At 40.0% G+C, this 22,277-nt stretch overlaps 1 protein-coding gene across 6 annotated transcripts in view; it reads left to right on the top strand.

The window, feature by feature from the left end:
* The window catches only part of LOC122635551 (synaptogenesis protein syg-2-like), a 170,876-nt gene that overhangs the window by 2,580 nt on the left and 146,019 nt on the right, over nt 1–22,277 (top strand). For 4 of the 6 annotated variants that reach the window (XM_043825936.1, XM_043825927.1, XM_043825917.1 and 1 more), the window contains exons 2-3: nt 673–958; nt 1,254–1,464. In XM_043825936.1, coding sequence (XP_043681871.1) covers nt 1,407–1,464 — 58 coding nt within the window. In that variant the 5' untranslated portion in view covers nt 673–958; nt 1,254–1,406. Of the gene's footprint in view, nt 1–566; nt 594–672; nt 959–1,253; nt 1,465–22,277 lie in introns of those variants that run through there. The other 2 variants (XM_043825908.1, XM_043825898.1) reach the window with 2 other exon arrangements.

Genomic DNA, 22,277 nt, shown 5'->3' with positions numbered 1-22,277 from the left:
CGGATCGTTAGGGCGGTATTCAAGTGCGAGTCGCGCATTCAAACTGACTCTCCTCTTGCTATCGCTTCCTCTCTTTCTCTCTCTCTCTCTCTCCCTCTGCCTCTCTCTCTCTATATATATATATATTTCTCTTTGCCTCTTCGTTACTCTTCCTCTCTCGTCGTTCTCGTGTACGTCGTCCTCGGGGAAAAACTGTCATCCTTTCTCTTTATCTCTCTCCCTTTCGGTCCTCTATTTCTCTTGCTTTATATCTCTTGCCTTGTTCTAATCCCTAGCCGCACTCCGCTATACTTCTCCTAGAGTTTTCTCGCGCTCGAAAGGTCGTCGCGGTACTGGAGAGCTGAGGGACGAAAGAACAAGTTTCCTTGGCCCATCGAGTTTGCTTACCGTTTCACTTTTCCTCCCTATGCCGACTTTTCTCGGCGCGGCAACTTTTCTTTTTCTTTTTTCCTCTTCTCTCTCTCTCTCTCTCTCTCTCTCTCTCTCTTTCTCTTTCTCTCTCTCCTTCCTAGCGAATCATCGACTAGATTCAACGGTGACCAAAACCAGCGACCATCGAGCTGGAAAAGATGCTCGAGAGAATCGTAAAGAAAGTTGGAGACTCGTCTTTGTTATTGGAAGAAAAGAGAAGTAGAAGTCGTCGATTGAACACTTTGCTGTCTCGATTTCCAGATCGAAGAAGAAATCGACAACTACAGTGACCGGTGATGATCGTGCTGCGATGAACGAACAAGGAACTCGCTGAGAGGACGTTGACCTTTTCCGTGACATTTTTTCGAATTTTCTCTTCGCCGTGGAAACTGTTAAAAGAAACGGAGGAGAGTGAGAGTAACTTGTGATATGAGTGACGAACGCGCGATCTTTCGTTTCCCTTGGCAGAGATCGATTCGTGTACGCGTCGCTAAAAATACGCCGATCGAGTGACAGAAAAGTCGATAAAGGAGCCAAACTCAGCCGAGTGTGTATTTTCTTCTTCTCTCTCTCTCTCTCTCTCTCTCTCTCTCTCTCTCTCTCTTTCTCTCTCTTTCTGCTTATCTATCTATCTGTATCTGTCTGGCTGTTTCTCTTTATCTCTCTCTCTCTCTCTCTCTCTCTCTCTCTCTCTCTCTGTCTTCCTCTCTCTCTTTCGCTCTTTCTTTTTCTTCATCTCTCTCTTCCTTTCTCTCTCTCTCTCTCTCTCTCTCTCTCTTTCCATCTCTCTCAGCATCTCCCTCTGTCTCCTTTCTTGTGCGCGCGCGACGACACGTCGGAAGGGAGAAGCTCCCGGTGCGAGGAGACGCGTCGCAGAAACGCGTGCAGCCACGTCCACGCGCCGCGTGACATCATCCGTGATCGCGCGAGAAAGTCGCGACGAAGCTGGAGAAGCGACGACGAGGAGAGACGACGGATTCAAGGTGGAAAGAAAGATGCGGTGTCCTTCCCTCGCCGTTTTCGTCGCCGTCCTAACGACCATACGAGCTCAAGGTCAGTCGTTTTCTTCCTCTCTTTCTTTATACGTTTTCGCCCTTTACGATGTTCCCCTTCGATACTCGCCTTCTCCACTTTTACCTTCAACCCTTTCACCCTCGCTTATTACGTTACTTGTTACGTTGTATACTTATTCTTCTTCTTTCTTCTACTTCTTCTTCTTCTTCTTCTTCTTCATTTTCTTCTTTTCCTCTTCTCCTTCTCCTCCTCTTCCTCCCCCTCCCCTCTCAGCCTCCTCCTTAACACTACTTTTTCGTTCGCCATCGCCTTTCTTTTTCGAACGACGAGACTATCCCACCCTTTGTTCTCGGTAAATCGGATCAAAGGATCGTGGAAAGTTTTATCTTTTGCCCGACTCGCGGCTCTTATTCTCCTTTTCGACTCACTAGCCAAACGATATATTTATTTTAACAGAATCGCGGTACGTTTTCGACGATTATGTCGTTCCGTATTTTTCTCCCGATAGAACGCGCGTCGAAATTCAAATACATGGCTTTTCTCGTATCCGCGAGAAAGAGCATTGTCGTGCCATGTCCATTAATCATGACGGTACTCGGAGCGTCCTAAAAACAACAATATTATTTTACCGAAGTTATGCCCCGCCCTGGGGCTTTTTTAAGCTAACGAACTTTCCGTGTGGAGCTTCGGTTACCCGTCACGCGAAACAGATTCCTCTACCCTTTTTTTTTTCCCGTGATTTTCGCTCGAGAAAAACAAACGTTCGTTTTTCCTCCTCTCTCGCGAGCATAAACGATTAGGTAAGCCTCGCGCTACCAACGTAATTCCGCCCCTGTATTCACACCTCAATGTTTATTCTATTTTCAATAAAGCTCGTTAACTTTTTCTATTCGACGTATATTACCGTGCACATTTTCATCGTGTAACGACTATAAGAGAAGATGCGCTTTTCATTTAAAGATTAAAAGGGGGGAGAGAATTCCGGATTAATAAAAACGGTTATTAAGAACTCTGCTTTCTAGTGCGTGCTCGCTTTTTACAACCTCTGAGATATAAGCCTTTGGATACGATCGTGTCAACGAAAGGGTTTTGGAAAAGCAGATATGTAGATACCTAGGTCGTATGTGCGTCGTCGTGAATACGTCCCTTTGCTCTTTTGAGTTCCCTTCTTTTTCATGCAAAAAAAAGAAGGAGAAAAGAGAAAAAAAGAGAGGAAAAGAAGAAAGAAGAAAAAAATAGAAAGGAAAAAAGAAAAGAGATAAAAATATATATATATATACGACCGCTCGACGAAGGTTTAAACGACCGAATCGTAAGTTATTCTTCGTACGTTCATGCATACGTGGCACGTTTCCTCGGTATATATGACTTTCACGCTTCGCAATATATGCGTTGGTGTAACGAAATTCGTGTAAACGCGTTTTCAGTCTCTCGATTCGTCCTCACCTAATCTCCACTACCTTTCCCATTTTTGGCGCGTCAATTTGGGCTCCTGCTTGTTATCATTGGCATAAATTCATAATATACACTCATAAGCATACACACAAATATGTAGATGTATTATTCCTCAGAAAGGATCCTTTATCTTTCGTTATACATTAACGAACGTTTGTTATTCATCGTTAATACTGTTTTTGCATGTGCACTGTTATTACATTTGTTACCTATTTACTTGTATCCAGTTATTTGCGTATTATTTGTTGAGCTTAACGTTAAAGTAAAAAGGATAATATAATTAAAAAGAAACCAACGTGGTAAAGGAGATACCGAAGGGAAATAAAAAACAAAATCCACGGAAAAAGTAAATGTGTGTATGGATGATATTCTTCGCACAGTGATATATATATATATATATATACACATATACATGTAACGATAATCGATTATTATGTCTACCGTATAATATTTTTAGTCCATAATAAACGGTGGACTTTAATAAACGCGTTCAACTTTAAATCTCGATTGCATGCCGAGATATGGGGGATATGATATCTATATACCGAAACTTCAAAAAATATACTTAATATTATGCTCAACCGAGCGATAGAATTTTCGTGTGAGTGGGTGAGTGAGAGAGAGAGAGAGAGAGAGAGTCAGGAAAAGAGCGAGAGAGAGAGAGAGAGAGAGAGAGAGAGAGAGAGAGAGAAGAAGAAAAGACTGAAAAATACGGCGACGAAAGAGAAATAATAAAGAGCAAATGTCGCGATTATTATTCCCGGTGACTGGTGTTTGTGACGGAAACGTTTCCGATATTTTCGTTGAATATAATTCGTATGAATCAATGGAAACTTCATGAGGTTCCCGACAAGAGCAAAGACTGCGATTTATTAAAGAGTTAACAGAATATCGTATGGAAACGATCGAGTTCGACGACAAGAGTTAAAATCATGATTTGCAAAAGACTTAAGATAGAATATTATTGTTCAGATATCTATTGTAAAATGCTTCCTTTATGTAATCAGATCGATGGCACGCGTTACGGAACGAAGTGGTATGTAAGCAAGCGCAATAAAATCGGTCAGGCGTGCTTTCGAGAATTACGGGATAGTTCCCCTTCCGGCAATGGGGGAAGCTTTGTCTCCTTCGATTCGCTCGGATCATTCGATGTTACGCTCGCCATACGGACCACGACAGCCGGTGGTGTCAGGTTCGCGATTTTCTTCTTTACCAATGGCACGTGTCTCTCTTTACGGTCTTCTCTTCCCTCTTTTACACATAGGTATTTCCATTCTTTTTACTCTATTTCTTTTTTTGTTTCTTTCTTTTTTGTCATTTCTTTAACCCTTCTTTTTCTATATAAAAAATATATATATATATATTTTTTCATTGAACACTACGAGCTACGGGTTAGATCGAATCTGATATCACCGTACGTCATTCGTTTAATTAAACAAATAAGTTACAAACAATCGCTACGAGATAATTATCATTATTTCGTAACCGTTTAATTGGACATTGCTTTTACTAACGACAAGCATTGTTTGACGAGAAAGAGAAATACGAAAAGGAAATATTGTCGAGTAACGTGAATCGCGTTCATTGAAATCGTAATATGTATTCACAAATCTCGCGATTATGTTTCACGAGAAATATTTTCAGCAACAACATGTATATTTATATATATATATATATATACATATACATACACAAACATATATATATATGTATATATGAAAGTATGTATGTATGTATATTCATATATATAATTGCAGCTGCGTTTTAAACAATCTCGCATGAAGTTGAACGTTTGATAAGCGTTTGATAAGCATTTCCAAAGATAAAGTCTTTGTCATTCTAAAGAGGATGAAGTGGGGGTGGGCGTTGCCCGAACAGTTGGGCGCTTACGATTAAGGGCAAGAGAGTCTTATTAAACCTTTCAAGTACGTAAGCAAAGTTTTAGGTAGATTCACAGGATGTAGGTTGAACGAGGCATCGCTATTTGGCTTTATTCGGTTAGACGACAAACGACATCCTTCATGGTTTCTCCTCGACGATCTTATTCATAAACCATTTTCATTAATTATTACAACGTTGGTGTAAAACGAAAGAGAAATGATATCGAATTGAATTTCGTTCGAACGAAGAAAGACATACGCGTATGAAACAGTGGCCTCGAGAGTACTTTGAAAACGTTTATGTCCACCGCTGTGTGTTAATAAATTGCAATGAGCTGCTCGTCGACCGGCACTCGAGCTTGTTGCATATCCTCCCAACAATGAAATTTCGTGTCGAGTGATACTCCAAGTCAAAATGTCAAGGATTAAAAAAGAGACAAATAGTTTCGTAACGTAAAGAGGAAGAGAGACGGAAAGAGATAAAGAGAAAAAAAGAGAGATAAAGAGAAAAAAGAGAGATAAAGAAATAAAGAGAGAGAGAGAGAGAGAGAGAAAGAGAGGGAAAGAGATAAAGAGAGAGAGAGAGAGAGAGAGAGAGAGAGAGAGATAACGGTCATCGTAAATAGTCCCTTAATTCGAGAAATAAAATTGCACGCTCGTACGAGCAACGCGCTATTATGTTACGGTGCATTGGGCGTCACATAGCACGTGACCCCACTGCGGTTTCGAGGGTTAATTGTATCGATTCGATATAGCCTCGATGTACCATGAATTTTCTCTCTCGTATCGGTAGGAAGGAGGGGGGCAGAGCGTTTGGGATTATCTCGATTGCCCCCGATAACTTTTGCATCCAGTAGGAGAGAGCAATTCGTACTAGATCGCAAAGAGAATTTCGTAACCCGCGATATATGTAACTTCTGCGATTGTTAAGTTTCAAACTTTGTGTTTTTTCTTTTTCGATAATTAATTACGAAAGTTTTACGATTATTTTTGTATTAGTTCAAAGAACAGTTCATGAATAAGACGTGACAAAGAAATGTGCAGGTCATTCGGATAATTAATCGTAACAGCTGGTTTTCATTTGGCCCTTATGTCGTCGTCAACGATAGGTTGTTTTTCGATCGTAACGTATTAATTAACCTAGATCAGAGCATCTTCAAAGATTCATAATCAGTAATCAATTTTCGAAAACGATAATTTTTCACGACTCGCTCTTTAATAATCTCTTTTTTAATGAACACATACATTACTTTGATATTTTAATATTTAATATGACTCACTGCATAATGTAGAGGAATCATTGATAATTTAAAAAAAGAGATTAATTGAAAAATTGAAATATTAGTACGCTTTGTTTCCCATTAAGCAATTTTTCCTGTATCAATTTAACGTAAAAATATGAAATTCGATCTTTGCTTTTAACAGAGGCTTACGATAAAACGTAGGATCGAATGACGCTTCGCTATTATTTCTCGGTGATTAATATGGAAACGACCGATGGAGGTATCGTTGATTCCGCTGTCAAGCATTACGAGGCTACACGTTTAATTGAAAGTTCGCGTTTAGCTTAATAAGGACGAAATATTCATTTGTTAACCTGTAATCATATAACACGGGAATTCATTAAATTTATTTAAATCTTTGTTCACGACGCGTATCGGATAGATTCGACGATGAAATCGATGTCATTATAAAGGTCGAAATTAAAAAGAAGAGAAAAAGGAAAAGAAACAATGTTAATCGCTTATTATCATTTAAAGAAGAAGAGCAATGAAAAGGATAGGAGATATATGTAGTAGAAATCGCGATCTCAAGCTACCCTCAGATACTCCACCAAATTTCTGTGGTTTCGCGCGAGAAGCCTTAGACAACGACGCTCCGCAACTTTTCGTTTCAGCATTGCAAATTGTTTGGCACGGGTTTCGTGGGTCAGTTTTGTTGGTGCTTTCCTCGTTCCTCTCTCATACCAAGGATACCGCAGGTACCGTACCTCCTTTGTATTATCTTTCAATTTACTCTTTCCGTCTTCCTTTTTCCGTCTTGCTCTTTCCATCTTTCTTTTTTAGTCTTTCTTTTTTAGGGTTCCTAAAACGAACGTGAATTCCTTTTCTATCTCTTTCTTTCTCCTAAAGAACATTAAATGTTTGCGTTCGATTCATCCTAAATGATACAAGCAAGCACTATGTACTAATATCCGTTTTTCCTTCCGAATCCTCGAGCTTTCGAGAAATAGTTGTCGAGTAGGATTTCTATTGTCTAAATGTTCTTATTTTTAGATCCATCCGCGTTTCTCAGACATTTCTCTCTGAAACTTTCTGTCCAACAATAATAACTTCGATAACTGCATTAAAGTCTTTCGAAATTGCATTAATGTAAGCGTCCGATAGAACCAAGGAATAAGCACTGAATACTCAGTAATATTGTACTTTATTTCAAGATATATTTTACATTTTATATTCATTTACTTAATACTTACAATTAATCGTACCTACTTGCTATCGTTAAATTAGGATTATAAGGTTATATTTGATAAATTGTCGTATTTAGTTACGTCAACTTTGTTTTCTCTTACTCTCTTTCCCTCTCCTCTCTCTCTCTCTCTCTCTCTCTCTCTCTCTCTCTCTCTCTCTCTCTCTCTCTTTCGCTTCTTTCCTTTTGTTGCCGAAATATCCTTCCTTCTTTCGGTTATTTTCACGGTACATAAAATTTGTGAACGACGGAAATCATAGAGAGTAACAGGTTTTGCTGGTTTGAAAAGTTGATCTGTTTGGTGGCGAATATGTTTTTCGGGGGTAGGTGACAAAAGAAACGACGAAAGGCAGACAATAGATCGTCATAGGAGAAACGGTACGAAATCACGCGGGGCGCGGTTTATTAGGTAACTTTTAATTAACGAGACTCAATAGTTGCGAGAGAACATCAGGGAGGAGAAGAATGGTCGTGCCCTCGCAAAAAGACGTCGTTCGCCTCCGGGCCGAAGGTGTGCGTGGGACGGGTTTCACTATTAATCAGGCCTCCTCCAACTACTCTTACCCGATCGTTTACACGATCCTCTTCCGAGTTGCGAACAATTTTAATCGACGAGCTCGAGTTTAATTTTTGATCTAATTAGTGCTGCGGACGATCTCATCGAGAGAGAGAGAGAGAGAGAGAGAGAGAGAGAGAGAGAGAGAGAGAGAGAGAGAGAGACAGAGAGAGAGAGAGAGAGAGCTAACGTGTTCGAAGAAAATCGACGATTTCGAGGCATGGAAGAGGCAACGATCTGAACACGTTTCTCTCCTGTCAAGTACCCACGAGTCCAAAACTTTTCGGAATTATGTATAACGAAACACCCCGTGCAACTTTATAATATAATATATTATACCGTTTTATATGATTTTATAAGAAACCCAAGATCGATAGCTTTTTCATCGGTGCTCTTTTCTCTCTCTTTTTTTCTCCTCTCTCTCTCTCTTTTTCCTTTTTTCTTCTTCTCTTTCTTTCTCTGCCAATCTTGCTTGCGGTCGGTCCGGTTCGATCCAATAAGCGTTTCAACTTTTCCATTGAATTCGAGGCAAAGGGTGGTAGCGGCTGCATACCTATCAACGCTTTTACAGAGGGGGTAGAAAAAAAACAAGAAGAGAAAAGAAGAAAAGTCTAGTTGGGGAGGAGAATATTTTCGCGAACAAAAATTTTTTGCAACCCGCGAGACTTTAGCCGTAAAGCGATAGAGAAAGTTATCAATCGAACTTGTACCTTTATATCATCGTTCCTCGACTTTACATTCGCCGATAGCGATCGTTCTTTTTTTTTTCTTTTCCCTTTCCTTTTTTTCTCGTTCTTCGTTTCTTTATTTTTATTGTTCTTATTTCTAATCATGTTTCGTTTGATCACTAACATCAGCTTTTAAAAGAGAAAATGGTAGCGAAATGAGTTCTATCCTTATTCACTCTGCCTCGTAAATATTTAACATCGTCAAACGCCGCCTCTACTATTTTCCGTTCCTTTTGTTACCTATCCTTTTCCACCCTTATTTTTATCGAAGATCATGCGCGCTGCACCGACAGTGTCCCAGACCGTAAGCTATATTTTCATTCATAATTTAACGACGGGTCGCGATAGTAACGAGACCGGATGATCGCTGATCCAACGTCATCGTCGGCATTTCTTTCCGTCGTAACAAAAAAACTTGGAATTTTATTATCTCGAGCGATTCTATGGTTAAACTTCAACACTTTCGAGTTTGTCGAATCGTGGAATTCGATAATAAGGATAATCTGATCGTCGGTATGAGACTGGTACTCAATATAGTACGATAACAAGGAGGACGAATCGAATCGCAAAAGGTAAATAGATAACTACGGGTGGATAATGGGCAAAACGGGATTCTATGATTGGCGAACAGGCAATTAACGAAGGCATGCCAGACTCACTCGTGTAGCCGGACTGTTGGCCCGCTCGCGTGTATGTGAATGCACAGGACGATGGGGAGGGAGAGAGAGAGAGAGAGATAGAGAGAGAGTGAAAGGGTGAGGGCAAACGCGTGTTCCAGGACGAGGAAGGTTCGAATCTCTCTCTCTCTCTCTCTCTCTCTCTCTCTCTCTCTCTTTCTCTCTCTCTCTGAGGCTCGTGGCTTGAGCGGTTCTCCTTTCGATGCTTCCCATGGATATGAATTCTCCAGCATTGTGCTCGCGGTGAAACGATCGAGTCGACGACGAGTGGTTCGTTGATCCAATCGGGACCACCGTCGAAGCGATGCTCGAATGTATGTATCTCTCGTCGTCGCTTGGTTCAGGTGCGCGTGATTGCGATTTGCTAATTCGGTATTACTCCGGCCTCTACCAAATGCAGGCCGAGTGCATCAGTTAAACTTCCTTCCAACGTTAGGTTCGTATCCACTCTATGAGAACTAAGCAACTAAGTTACGATCCTCCAATCGCGATACTTACGTGATAAGCACGAATCGTCTACAACGTTCGAATAATTTTCTAAGGAAAACGCGAGTCGGTCCACCGCGTCTACGTGTTTACCACGAGCCACGTAACGCAATCACAAAAAGAAGAACGTAAGGCTCTCGTGAGGAAGGTGTACGACGGTGGTAGCGCGACGGCGCTTTCGTCTACAACTCTACACCGTACCTCTTATTCGTCGCGAAAAGAACTCGGGAAAAGTCAAAGTAGTATTTCCACGCTAATTAAAGAACGCTAAGTAGTCGAGTGGTTTCCGCTACTGAAACGAGCACGGCTACACCACGTCACGGTGCTCAACTTTCGAGGCGCGGTTTTGCACGGAACAAAATCTATCGTGTGTAGCTAGCGCTCTCTCTCTCTCTCTCTCTCTCTCTCTCTCTCTCAAGTATTCGCCTAATTAAATTCCTGCAGACACGTATCTACGAGTCTACGTGCACGGATATGCGCGCACGAGCGCGTTAGCCAGCTCGACCAACGTTCACGCAGTCGTAATATGTTCGGGGAGCATGGAGGGTTACCTTCCTTTACTCCTTTGCTCTGGGACTCGTGTAAAGGAACAACCGAGACGAACAAATTTTAAGAACAACCCTTACGTTACCCTCGAATTTCGTAACACGAATATTATCCCGCGAGATATCGTGCCTGTGCTAAGAAGAAACAAAGGAACCCAAAAGCGAGGAAATCGATACGTTCTGATGTTTCCACGATGTATATACGTACATATAAGTGTCCATGTATCTGTCTCTACGTACGCTCCATTTTCTCGAGAACGACGAAGTTCCGAGAGTAAAATACACGAGGAGGAAAGAAATATACACGTATATCTATGTATATGTGTTCGAATATAAACTCTTCTCATCGATGCATCGATTTGGCCCTTTAAACCAACCACCATGACCATGTTCTATTAAAGATAGATCGTGCTATCGTTTCGCGCCGGATTCGTTCGTCGTTCGTTATCGACATAGATGTCAATACGCGGCCCGTCGATTTATCCAACCTTATTTAGAAAAGGTAATATATCGTTCGTAGCGAAATCCGTAGTTTCATTTTTTAATATCGTGAATATATATAAAAGAATTGATACGTATTAGTATTTAATTATCGTTTTATATCTCATCGTCTTTATTAATCATTATCTACTCAACGAACGTCCCGTTACTGGGTTAGAATGGATTTGAGAAACCTAAATGAAAAACACGTCGAGATAAGTGTATTCCGAAGGAGGAGGAGGATGAGGAGGAGCAAGAGGAGCAGGAGGAAGAGGAGTTTAGGGGTTTCCTGCTTCTTCAATCCCTTCTCGTTACCTCCATCAATAAAAGTCAAGGCAGAAATCCGCCTTGATGGCAGCTCGGTTAGATCGCATTGACCCGAAGCTCGAAAGCAACGCTGCGAGAGACGTAGACAGAATCAAAGAAGCCCCCGAGGTGAGAGAACTCAGGCCGATGATATTACGAATCGTTTTTCGTAGATTTTCTCTTCTCCTCGGTTACGCATTTTCCTTTCTCATTGTATCGTACCTTTCTTATTCTTTAATCGAATCCCTTTCCGATTAAAATTATAACGAAACTCGCTTGTTCTCTAACTCGATTCAAAGATTCAAGTTTTTCCGTTTTTCCTCGCAATTGGCCAATGGCCGACCATGCTATCGCATATCGCATATTTGCCGCTCGAAACGTTTCACTTCTTTTTGCAGCGTGTTCCAATGATTAACCGTTCCGGTCGCACGGGCTCGAAAATAGCCACGCGTACCAGCACCAAATGTAAACAGTTCAACTAGAATACGTAGTGCTTTGTTCGAAGTCTGACCGGGTCGTTTCTCGTTCCTGGCTCGTTGAACGCATTTCAAGACTCGTATTATTCCTCCTACCACCAAGAAATCCTTTATTCTCCTCGCTCTCTTAATAAATCCACCGTTTTCTTTATATAAACGATGGAAACTGCAAAATTAACGTTCAAATTCACGGACGCTCGTTCTCTGATGTTTCTCGTTATTATTCAACGTCGCGTTCGTCGCTTCTTTTTCTCCATTCTCTCTCTCTCTCTCTCTCTCTCTCTCTCTCTCTCTTGTTCTTTCTCATATCTCATAATCAAAACGATAGGAGTTATCGATGCTTCCTTTCTTTTTTCTTCCTTTTTTCCCTTTCCCTTTCCCTTCTTTTTCTTTTTTCTTTTTTTGTGTCCTCTTTTTTCAATTACTCGTCGAACCGATTATACCGTTATTTCCCGATTTGAGCTTTCTTTCGCAGCGTCATGCTTCGGTCGCTTCCCTTTATGCGAACGTCGCTCTTCCTTTCGGCACACTTATCCATCGATCTTGCTTTCAGTTTTCGTCGCTTTCATCGAGCGTGAACTCGGCGTTGAGGGATTGGCTCGAGGCAAGACCGAACGGACGATTTATCTTACGTATGCTCGATAGCTCGATAAAGACGCGTTGCAAGCAAAGCTGCCTCGTACGGGATGCCAATTAACGCGGCATATCCGTATCGTGACAGCATTGAAGAAGGACCTCTACGATCAGCTGAAATCATTTTCAAATCGTAATACCTAATATATATCCTTTCCACGATATCTTTCGATATAACGGATCTGTCAATAAACGGGTGATTAACCTTTGCATAATTCCTAATACCTATCCTAAATTATGTTTCGAGTTAAATAGATCGAGAAATACATACGTACATACATACATACATACATATATATATATATATATATATATATATATATATATATATTCCGACGAGGCGAAAGCTGGTTAGAGCGAAACGGTTGAAAAATTCTCAGTTAACTGAGAATTAATTTCCCAAGCGTTATGAGGAAAGGTTCTATCATCAAAAGATTTAATATCTTACGTAACGATGCTAGTCGATGCAACGTCACGTTACTCAACATCTAAACGGCTAATATTTCATTCGGATAATTTGGTCGCGGCAGTCACACCTACCGTTGCATAATGTCGTCCGTCGACCATAATAGACGACCGAACTTCAATCTCGTTTACATGTTCCGCCGATCCACCGACGATCACTTCCGTTCGATTCGATATATACCTACTACGTCATATCTACACGTGTACATGCTTTTCATGTACATATGCACGTATATATATATATATATATATGGATTTATATATAAAGACCTATCCCTAGTAAGTACGTTGTTCACGTTTCTACGTATCCTTCACATCGAATGCAAAATTTTCAAAGCGAAGTGACGAACCGATCTCTTTTAAAAGATACTCTTTCTCTTTCTCTCTTTCTCTCTCTCTCTCTCTCTCTCTCTCTCTCTCTCTCTCTCTCTCTCTCTTTCGCACTTTCATTTCGGTAGATATGATAGTTTATTAAGGCCGATGCGAATGTCGATGGGAATGCCGATGAAAGAGGAAGCACGTTTCATAAATATCGTTATTGGCGCGCAGGGATCCGAATGTCACGGACAGAAGTCATACGTTTTCTCTCCTTTCTTTTCGTTCTTCTTTCCATGGCATCCGACTTTTCTCTCTCTCTCTCTCTCTCTCTCTCTCTCTCTCTCTCTCACTCTCTCTTTCTCTCTTTTTCTTTCCATGTTCCCGTTTTTTTGTACCCTCTTTCTCTCGTAACGCATCGGGAAGAGCTCGTTTCACGTCGGAACGCGACGAGCGTCCGGGCTCGAACGAAAAGGGGCGTAAACGCGCGACGGGCCGGACGCGGTGCCCGTACTAGAGGCGGTAAATTTTGAAGAACCGACCGAGGGAAGTGCCTTTGAAAATGTTCCCACCTTCGACGAGAGTTTACTACTGACTTTCTTTCTTTCTTTCTCTCCCTCTCTCTCTCTCTCTCTCTCTCTCTCTCTCTCTCTCTCTCTGTCTGTCTCTTTATAAAACATCGAAGCGTTTGAAACGACGTAAATGCTGCTCGAATTTTATACTCCTACCGCGTGTTTCATTTCTCTTCGAAGGCGTATCACGATTTTCTATCTTCTCTCTCTCTCTCTCTCTCTCTCTCTCTCTCTCTCTCTTTGTATCATTCTATCCGTCTGTCTCTTTCTCTTTTACTCTTATTTCTTTCTCTATTTTTTCGATATGCTTTAAGCTATAAATCATACAATTTCAAATATATTCGAAAAAGATACGAATTCGAAAGTTTATCCGATTTTTCTCTTACTTTTGATCATCGATACGTTTTTTCTTTTCTTTTTTTTTTTTTCATCAAAACCCTTCACCTTTCCGTCGGTCTAACGGTATTTCTTCTTCAAATCGATCTCCCTTGGCAAAGATGGCTTTCTCTCGTCTTTCAGTCTTTCTTCGAGACGACGAGTACAACGGATACGACTTAAGGTACGTCACTGATACGCGTATGCACATCAAACATACCAACGGCCTACCAATCCGATCCGCGGGTGAAAGCTTTTCAATGTGGAACGCGAATGTTTGCAGTCAAAGACGAGCTTTCTTCGAGAAAAGAAGATTCGACTTCGCGCGTAGCTAGGTAGGCAGGTATGTAGATATACGTGGAGTGACAGGAGTCCCAGATTTCCGGCTTTGAAAGTTTGTAAATCCGCGAACAAGGAAAACGCCGAACGAGTCGCGAGACACGAAGCTACGCTGTTCGATTTTTATTTTCTTGTATTATTACCTTTCCGTTTTTATATTTACTTTCGGCCGTACGCTCTTCGAAGGATAATATTATTTTCATTGGCCAAGTAAATACACAAACAATATTTTAATAACATTACATAGTAAAGCGATTCAATATTGAGAACATAAATAGAGGAAGGACGCCTAAAGGAGATATATAACTCGAAGATGTAAACACGATGTTTGGTAACTACAGCGTAGGGACGAGCGTTTGAGATAATCCTAGGTCAAAGACTTTAAATACAGATCAGTCGACCGGCGATATTCGAGGAGGCACGTTGTCAAAGAACGCTCGTGGGAACTTGCCTGACCCTCTCTGATCTTTATGTATTTAAATTACGTTACTGATCCAAAGATCTCGCGTAACTTTCATCGTTCTACAATCGTTAGTATTTACACTTTGGATCGTATTATCAGAGTGTCAAATATAATATTTGTTTCGTTGGATATATAAGGGACAACATTGGGACTGCGGCTTGACTAATGAAAATAAAGGATCGTCAGGACTCCAACCAGCTCGTTTAATTGTTAACGCCTATAGAAGAGTTTGACTGTTTCGGTGAGAACATTTCTTATTCATTCGGAAGTTTGGTATTTCGCCTAAAGCGGTACAGGGCCCGGGAAACTTCGTGTGTCAATAGGTACGTGCATTATTCACACAGCGAAATGAGGGTGCCGTACAGAGGGAAAGCTTACTGTCGCTTAGCATGTGAGAGATCCCAGCTACCGTCGACTGCACGTATCGTGACTGAGTTAGGAATACGTGAGAGAGGCTGCTTAAAGTATGTGTTTTGTGGGGAGCATTTAACTACCGCGAGAGCTCAAGTCAATATTTATTAAATGCGCTGTCTGTGTAGGCGTGCGCCCGCACCCATCGCTCTCCCTCTTTGTTAGCGTGCGTTCCTAATCAAATTCCATGCATTCCACAGGGTGGCCAAAGTGAACTTCTAGCCTCTAGACGAAGTCAAAGTCATCTGGAGGGCTCCTTCGAGCCTACGAAGAGATCGTTTAGTACGCTAAAGTTTCGTATTTTCCTTAAGAATTTCTCTTATCCCGTTCCCGTAGAATACCAAATGATTTTTAATATCTTTCTTATACATTATTTATCGTAATTTATTCCTCGATTGAGAATATAATTCTTTATTGACCGATATCGCTCGTATATGTTTCAAAAAACGTGCGCGTATTTTTACTACTGGATTTAATATTTTAAGATATTTAATATTTAGATTTTTAGATATTTAATATTTAGATTTTACCACTGGACTAAAATAAGAAAGACAGTTTATACAAACGCGTACCCGATACGACCTTTTTCGTTTCCGAGAAATACACGATATGAGTCAACTGATTTAGAAACATTACAAGGAAATGTTTACACAATACGGAATATCGTAAAATGTTTATACGACGATACATGATGAATCAGACATTATTTATAAACGGTTAAATGGAGAGCTCGGTTTAACAAAAAATTTGTCGAAAGAGATATTCGGTCGTATCTCGAAAACGAAGTCATGTTTGGCGAATATTTGTATGAACTTTTTTTTTTTAATTTAATGCGTCGTATCCATCGGTGAAGTTATATCCAGATTTAAAACAACCTATATAGGTTTTCTATTAAATAAAATTTAAGTTAAATAAAGTTGAGTTCAAATAAAAGTTATTGTTTCTAAATAGAGGTTATTAGCAGATATTAATTAACACTGAAAAGTGACAAACTAAATTCCGTTAATGAGATCTCTTTTGCTAAATTTACGTTCAACCATTTGCATAACGTTTGCTCGTTAATTTTTTGCAAATAATAGATCGTTAATGAATTATTCAATATCGGTACGATGACCCTATTAATCTTTTCGAATCCGTCCTACTATTTAAAAAACAAAAGAAGAAGGAAATAAAAAAGATGAAACTAAAAATAATACAAAAAGCGAATTCTAATTATATGATTGAAGTCTTATAGATTTTTTTTTAACGTAGTACATTTAATTTCCGTAACATAAAAAGCGTTTATTCATATATTATCTGTTCGTATTTAATCAGATAGATAGATCGATCGATCATTTGAATATACATAGGTACGTCTGTAGCGATTTATCGATTGCATTTCGTAATTTAGTCGTAATAGCGTATGCTACTTCTCAAATATATGTTTAATTATGTAAATAAATTTGTTTTTTTGATTAGAAATTTACAATTTAACAGAAAACAAAGTTAAATAGATACGTATCGGGGTATATGTTTAATAAACGATTTCCCGTAGAAAATCATCCCAGTTATTGTTAAACGATGTAAAACGATTCCCACGATAATTGGATCATTAGTAAACTATTTCCCGGCGTGTTAAATACTTCATCACAGGGTGCTTGGAAGGTCGTACGTAATCACTCGAGAAGACTTGAATCATGAAAATAAAGGAAAGTGAGAACCGAGACTAAGAGAGAGGAAGAGAGAGAGAGAGAGAGAGAGAGAGAGAGAGAGAGAGAGAGAGAGAGAGAGAGAGAAGTTGTATACTTGTTGCAAATGTATTTGTACGTATGTAGGGGCAGGTAGCCGGAGGCTCGTGGCCCGTTTCCTAGCGTTCGCCGAGTTACGCGCTGTGGTTTCTACGGCGAACGAGAAATTATAACAATGATTTCGATATGCCCTGAGGACTCTTACACAGTCATGTAATTAAGCTGTTCCTATATTCCGTTGGGCGGAGTAGAAGCAGAGAGTTCGCTTCGAAACGATACGCATTTATACCGCTTGGCGCCTCGGTAAATAACGGGGCGTCGTTCCATAACCAACACCTCGTTTAGTTCCTATTAAATTATGTGTTATTCACAGTCATCTCGATTCTCCCTTTTAATATTTCCATCACCTATTTTAACGATCTATTCCTTCCACATACGGGGAACATCAAAGCGAGAGATACGAATACCATGCCGTTTCTAGCATGAGCGACTTCCAAGAATGTGTAATAGTTTCATTTGAAATCGATGGTATCCTATCCGATCGTTATTAGTTACGGATAATAAAGAAGGATTCGTGCGTTTATCGATTTGTCCCTTTTAATCATCCTGTAATCCATAACGCCATTCTACCGGCTCGTTGACCTTAATGTCCTTTTAAATATTTCCATATATTTGCGTAGATAACGATTCCATCTCTACCATCGATATTCGACATTTTCCATCTCCGAAGAGTACAATTTCGTATTGTTATGAATGAAAATGTAATAAGAATTGCAAACGTTCGTAATGATTTAACTCTGCGATATCGGGGTAAATAGATGTCGATAACGCCATTAAAAGTTATTATATTTTTGTCCAGCTGCGTTCCTTTTGTCCAAAATGGTAGATACGTATGTGCATATACACACTTTGTTCTTTCTTGATATCCCAGATATATTTGCTCCAAAGCGTGGACCAGGCGCCTAGAAAAATATTCCACTTTTTCTCCGTTATAACCATAAAATAACCTCTTTATACGGTACACTTTATCGTCCTCGTTCTCGTTCTCGTAAAGATTATGTATTCTTTTTATCCCCTCTCCGGTGGGGGTTAGCGATTAAGTTAAATAATTATTCTCATTTCGGCCAAACATTAGATACATTTTGGGGCCGATATTTCATTCGGACTCCTTTTAAAATTCTCTTCGCGAACACTCGAAACGTTCAGAGAAGAGGACGTATTAATTTAAGATAATCGTCGTGAAAGGTCAAGTATATGAACTCTGGGAACTCCTATCCCTCGTCGCGAGGCACGAGCATAGCTCGTTTTCAGATCGATTTCCTTTCAACGAGATTAAGGTCGAAACAATTTGCAGGTGGCTTGGGTCGGCGATATAGGTACCTCAACTCTCTCTCTCTCTCTCTCTCTCTCTCTCTCTCTCTCATCGAGAGGCCATTATTTATATCCGTAAATTGATAATTAGGTTTGCCCACCGCAGCCCAAGAAAATTGATTCTCCCGGGGGTCGAGGTGGGTCCAATATGGAGGGACCAAGCAAAGCTGAAGCCTTCGTTGTTCGTTCATCGACGTCTACCTATCCTTTGGGAGGTGCAACTTCGTTATTGCCGGGTCCTGTCAATCTCGGATCAATGGCGATTTAATTAAAGATTATGGCCAAACGAAAATTAAGATTAATCGTAGACGCTAGGTGCTGGTGGCTTATGGCCGATGGTTGAACAGGTTAGAAGTTAAGAGACGCTTTGGAGGCGATCGGCCTTAATTATTTCGAACAAGGGAAAGCGAGCGAGTGAATGAGTATGAGAGAGAGAGAGAGAGAGAGAGAGAGAGAGAGAGAGAGAGAGAGAGAGAGAATGAGGGAGAGAGAGAGGGAGAGAGATGGAGATAGGCAGAAACTGCGAACGTCGCTTTCCTCGTCTTCATTGTCATCGTCATCGTCATCGTCATCGTCGTTGTCGTTGTCGTCATAGTTCACCCTCGTCGGGTGATGCCGGCCGTCGACATTGTTACACTTTGTCAGTGCACACAACATCGAGAAAACGAGGTCGAGGACAACGAGAAAGACCGACTTTATTGGCTCAACCCTCCAAGCAGGCCAACGGGAAAATATGTATGTACGTACATACATATTTACTATATAGAAATATAGAAGCATTAGTATAGTTGTAAACGCGATGGAATTATGTTCCGCGAAGAACGTTAATAAACGTTGATTCTGTATACGTAAAGAGATCTTTTTTTCTTTTCCTTTTTTTTTTCTTCGAACGACTGTACGATTCAAATCATAACGCGTCACGCGTAATCTTTTTTTGCGATGATACATTGTCCACAGTTTTCCGTATTTCCGTGTATGTCCACGCTACAATGTTCTATTTAATTAATAATTAGCTGTTTACGGATAATCCGATCTTAACGCTACGGTATCGGAAATCGATAGGTATTGCTATTTGGAAAATTTGCGTTTCAGTAACTCTGGATTTTAATGATTGTGTTTATGTATTGGCCGAGAGATGCGGATATTTGTTGAAACCGTGGTTGTCATGCTTATCAAGACTTAACTCAATATTTGTCGTAAGCAAATTTAGCATATTGGAATTTCGATTAACCTCGATAGCTCAGTTCGTCGTCGTTAATTTTCTCGGCGAGTTCGAATCATTAAAATTTAGTAAACGTAGGAACGAAGAAAGGATCACGACGTTTTACCGAGCCCTTCGCATAGTTCCTTTCGATCGGATCGCAACCAAGCGGATTCATTGGACAGAGAAACGTTTGCGGAAAAGGTAAAATCACTTTTGGCAATGTTCCGATTCGTTCGAAGCACCGAATGTGATGACGAGCGGAGAAAACGGAAGTACACGATCTCTCTCGGAGTCAAGGCTCTCTCGAATGACATTTGGCGTGAAATTATCGGCAAATCGTCGACGATAAAAGAAAGGAAGAAAAGGTCGGGGCGATGGCGTAGAACGGGTCGTAAACTTTACGACACCTTATTTCGGTCGTAGTACGCATTTCAGTCTCGTTCTCTTCTATTTCGCTCGATCACATCGACTACTATGCTCTGTCGCAACTCAGTCGATACTATTTCCGCCATTTTCTGAGTAATAACGCACGTACTTACGAACGACCATTAAGAATCATCGATAATAAAGCCAATAACAATGAGATCGGTTTATTCTATTTGCTTTACCTATTTCGCTTTACCCTTTAAAGAAAGTTCTCGAGTGATTTTACGAGTGATTACTATCACAGTCGAATTTGTATCAATTCTTTTCTTCTTTCTATGAATTCTACTTCGACTACGTCGTTCTCTTGAAGTATCCGTCGAACTTAATTGACAATAGCTTTTGAAAGAGAGTCATATTACTTTCGTGTTTATTGCTTCAAGAGAACTATTCGGTCCCCAGTGAGTACTTCAATATCGTTGAATTAGCGAGGATTCGTTTTAAAGCTACGTTTGCTCGATTTTAGAAAACACTTTAACCTCGAAATTACTGAATTTGATGGAACTTGGCCAACAGCTCGCGGGCTTGATATTTTGTCGATAATTAATTAAAGTTATGCACGGAAAATGTGTAAAAATGTAAAAAAAAAAAAAAAAAAGAAGAGAAAGGATAGGGAAAAATTATTATCGTTTAAACGAGAATATACATAGGAATGTTGTTACGTTTGCGAGCAATTTAATCAATGCTTATACGATTTGTACCAATTATCAAATAAAATAATTTCTTTTTTATCATTTTTCTACGGCGTATGACTCTCCGTGATTCTCGTTCTCGAACATTCGTGTTGGTTCAAAAAAATATTTGGCGCGTGAGATGAACTTTGGATGAAACGAAAAAAAAAAGGAAAAAGGAGAACGCTGTACGAGTCCATTTATTTTGAGTGTCGCGATAGAAAACATAAAAAAAGAATATGTATATATATATACATATATATATATATATATATATATATATATATATATAATATTCTCGGTCGTATACCATAACAACGAGTTCGTTTTCGTTCCACGTATGTAGGAGGTACGACAGTTCTGGCATGTCGGCTTTTGACGAGAACATTATGGAACGAGTAGTGCATTAGTTTTTTTTTTTTTTTTCTTTTTTTTTATACATTTCGATCAATTTGTCGGAAAGAAGGGTTTTTTATTTTCTTTGTTTTTATCATTTAGAGAAAATTTACGATACCTTTAGTTCGTTCTCTTACAGCACAGATTTCTATTTGACCGTCGCTTTCTGACATTCTTATGGGTACATATATATACACACACACGTACATAGTACATACGTTGGTAGCAGAGCGTCTATATATCGTTTCGCTCGAGCTAAATCGAAAAACTTTGCCACTCGACGTACGAGAGGAGTGTACAGTGAATCGAAATAAAATGATAGCAGGAGATGCCGGTGCAGGATTAAAGCCGCGAGGTTAAAACAGTTTCGAATGCTGGATAGAGTGAGTTGGGAGGTGTAAAAGGAGGAAAAGGAAGAAGAGGGAAGCAAGAGGAAGGAGAAAGACGGAAGGCAAAGAGAGTGGAAAGAGCCAAAGAGACTCCAGTGTGCTTAACCTTACCGGAAGTGGTGGCGAACGCGGCCATAAGCGGCTCATCGCGCTTCCAAAGTTCCTTCTCGAACTCTCGTCTCTACAGATCGCCTCTACAAAACGAACCAACCAAGTCCCAACCTGATATTTTCTATTTCTCTTTCTCCAGTTCCTCCCTTTTGAATCGCTTTTGAATCGCGACTTGTCAGTAGAGATTTGTTAATTGATTTTTTACGTAGAAACGTATGTTTATATAACTTAATACGAATGCGTTACATTGCATGCCGTTCCAGATGGTGATACGACTTTTTACAAGCGTATAAATAATCGTTGAAGGAAATGCACTTTATCTATTTGTTTGTCGACACGTCACACGCACATTCTTCCTCGTTCTTATAAACTTAATTCATTTTTATTTCCTTCATTTTTACTCGACGTCTCTTTCTTTTTCTTTTTTTCTTTCCCTCCTTCTCTCTCTCTCTCTCTCTCTCTCTCTCTCTCTCTTCCTCTCTTTTTTCCTCTCTCAATGCGTTTTTTTCCAATCAAGTGAAATCATAACTCATTCTTGCTTGCATTTGCTTCTTCAACGAAGTATCAAATTATTTTCGTTGCATGACATTATTGTAGGATAATGTGAGCATATTGTAATTTCTCTGTCGTATCCCGTTTAAAACGCAGATGTACGATAATCATGAAACACCTTCGATGAGTTTCACTTCGAGTTTACAACGAGTAACCATCTTCGCGAAACGTATTAGTCCTGCGCTAACGGTACGGGCGCACTGGTTTCATATCACGTTATTGCTTTGAAATCGGCTGTTAACGAGTTTAACGAGTTTGTCGAGTAATCAAGGGATATAGAATTTATTGTATGCTATTTGGTGGGTTATACTGCAGTCATTATTTTCTTTGTTTCTCTCTCTTCCTCTCTCTCTCTCTCTCTCTCTCTCTCTCTCTCT

This window comes from Vespula pensylvanica, chromosome 1, assembly GCF_014466175.1.
Source record: "Vespula pensylvanica isolate Volc-1 chromosome 1, ASM1446617v1, whole genome shotgun sequence".
Classification (NCBI taxonomy): domain Eukaryota; kingdom Metazoa; phylum Arthropoda; class Insecta; order Hymenoptera; family Vespidae; genus Vespula; species Vespula pensylvanica.
This window is presented reverse-complemented; position numbering and strand designations above follow the sequence as displayed.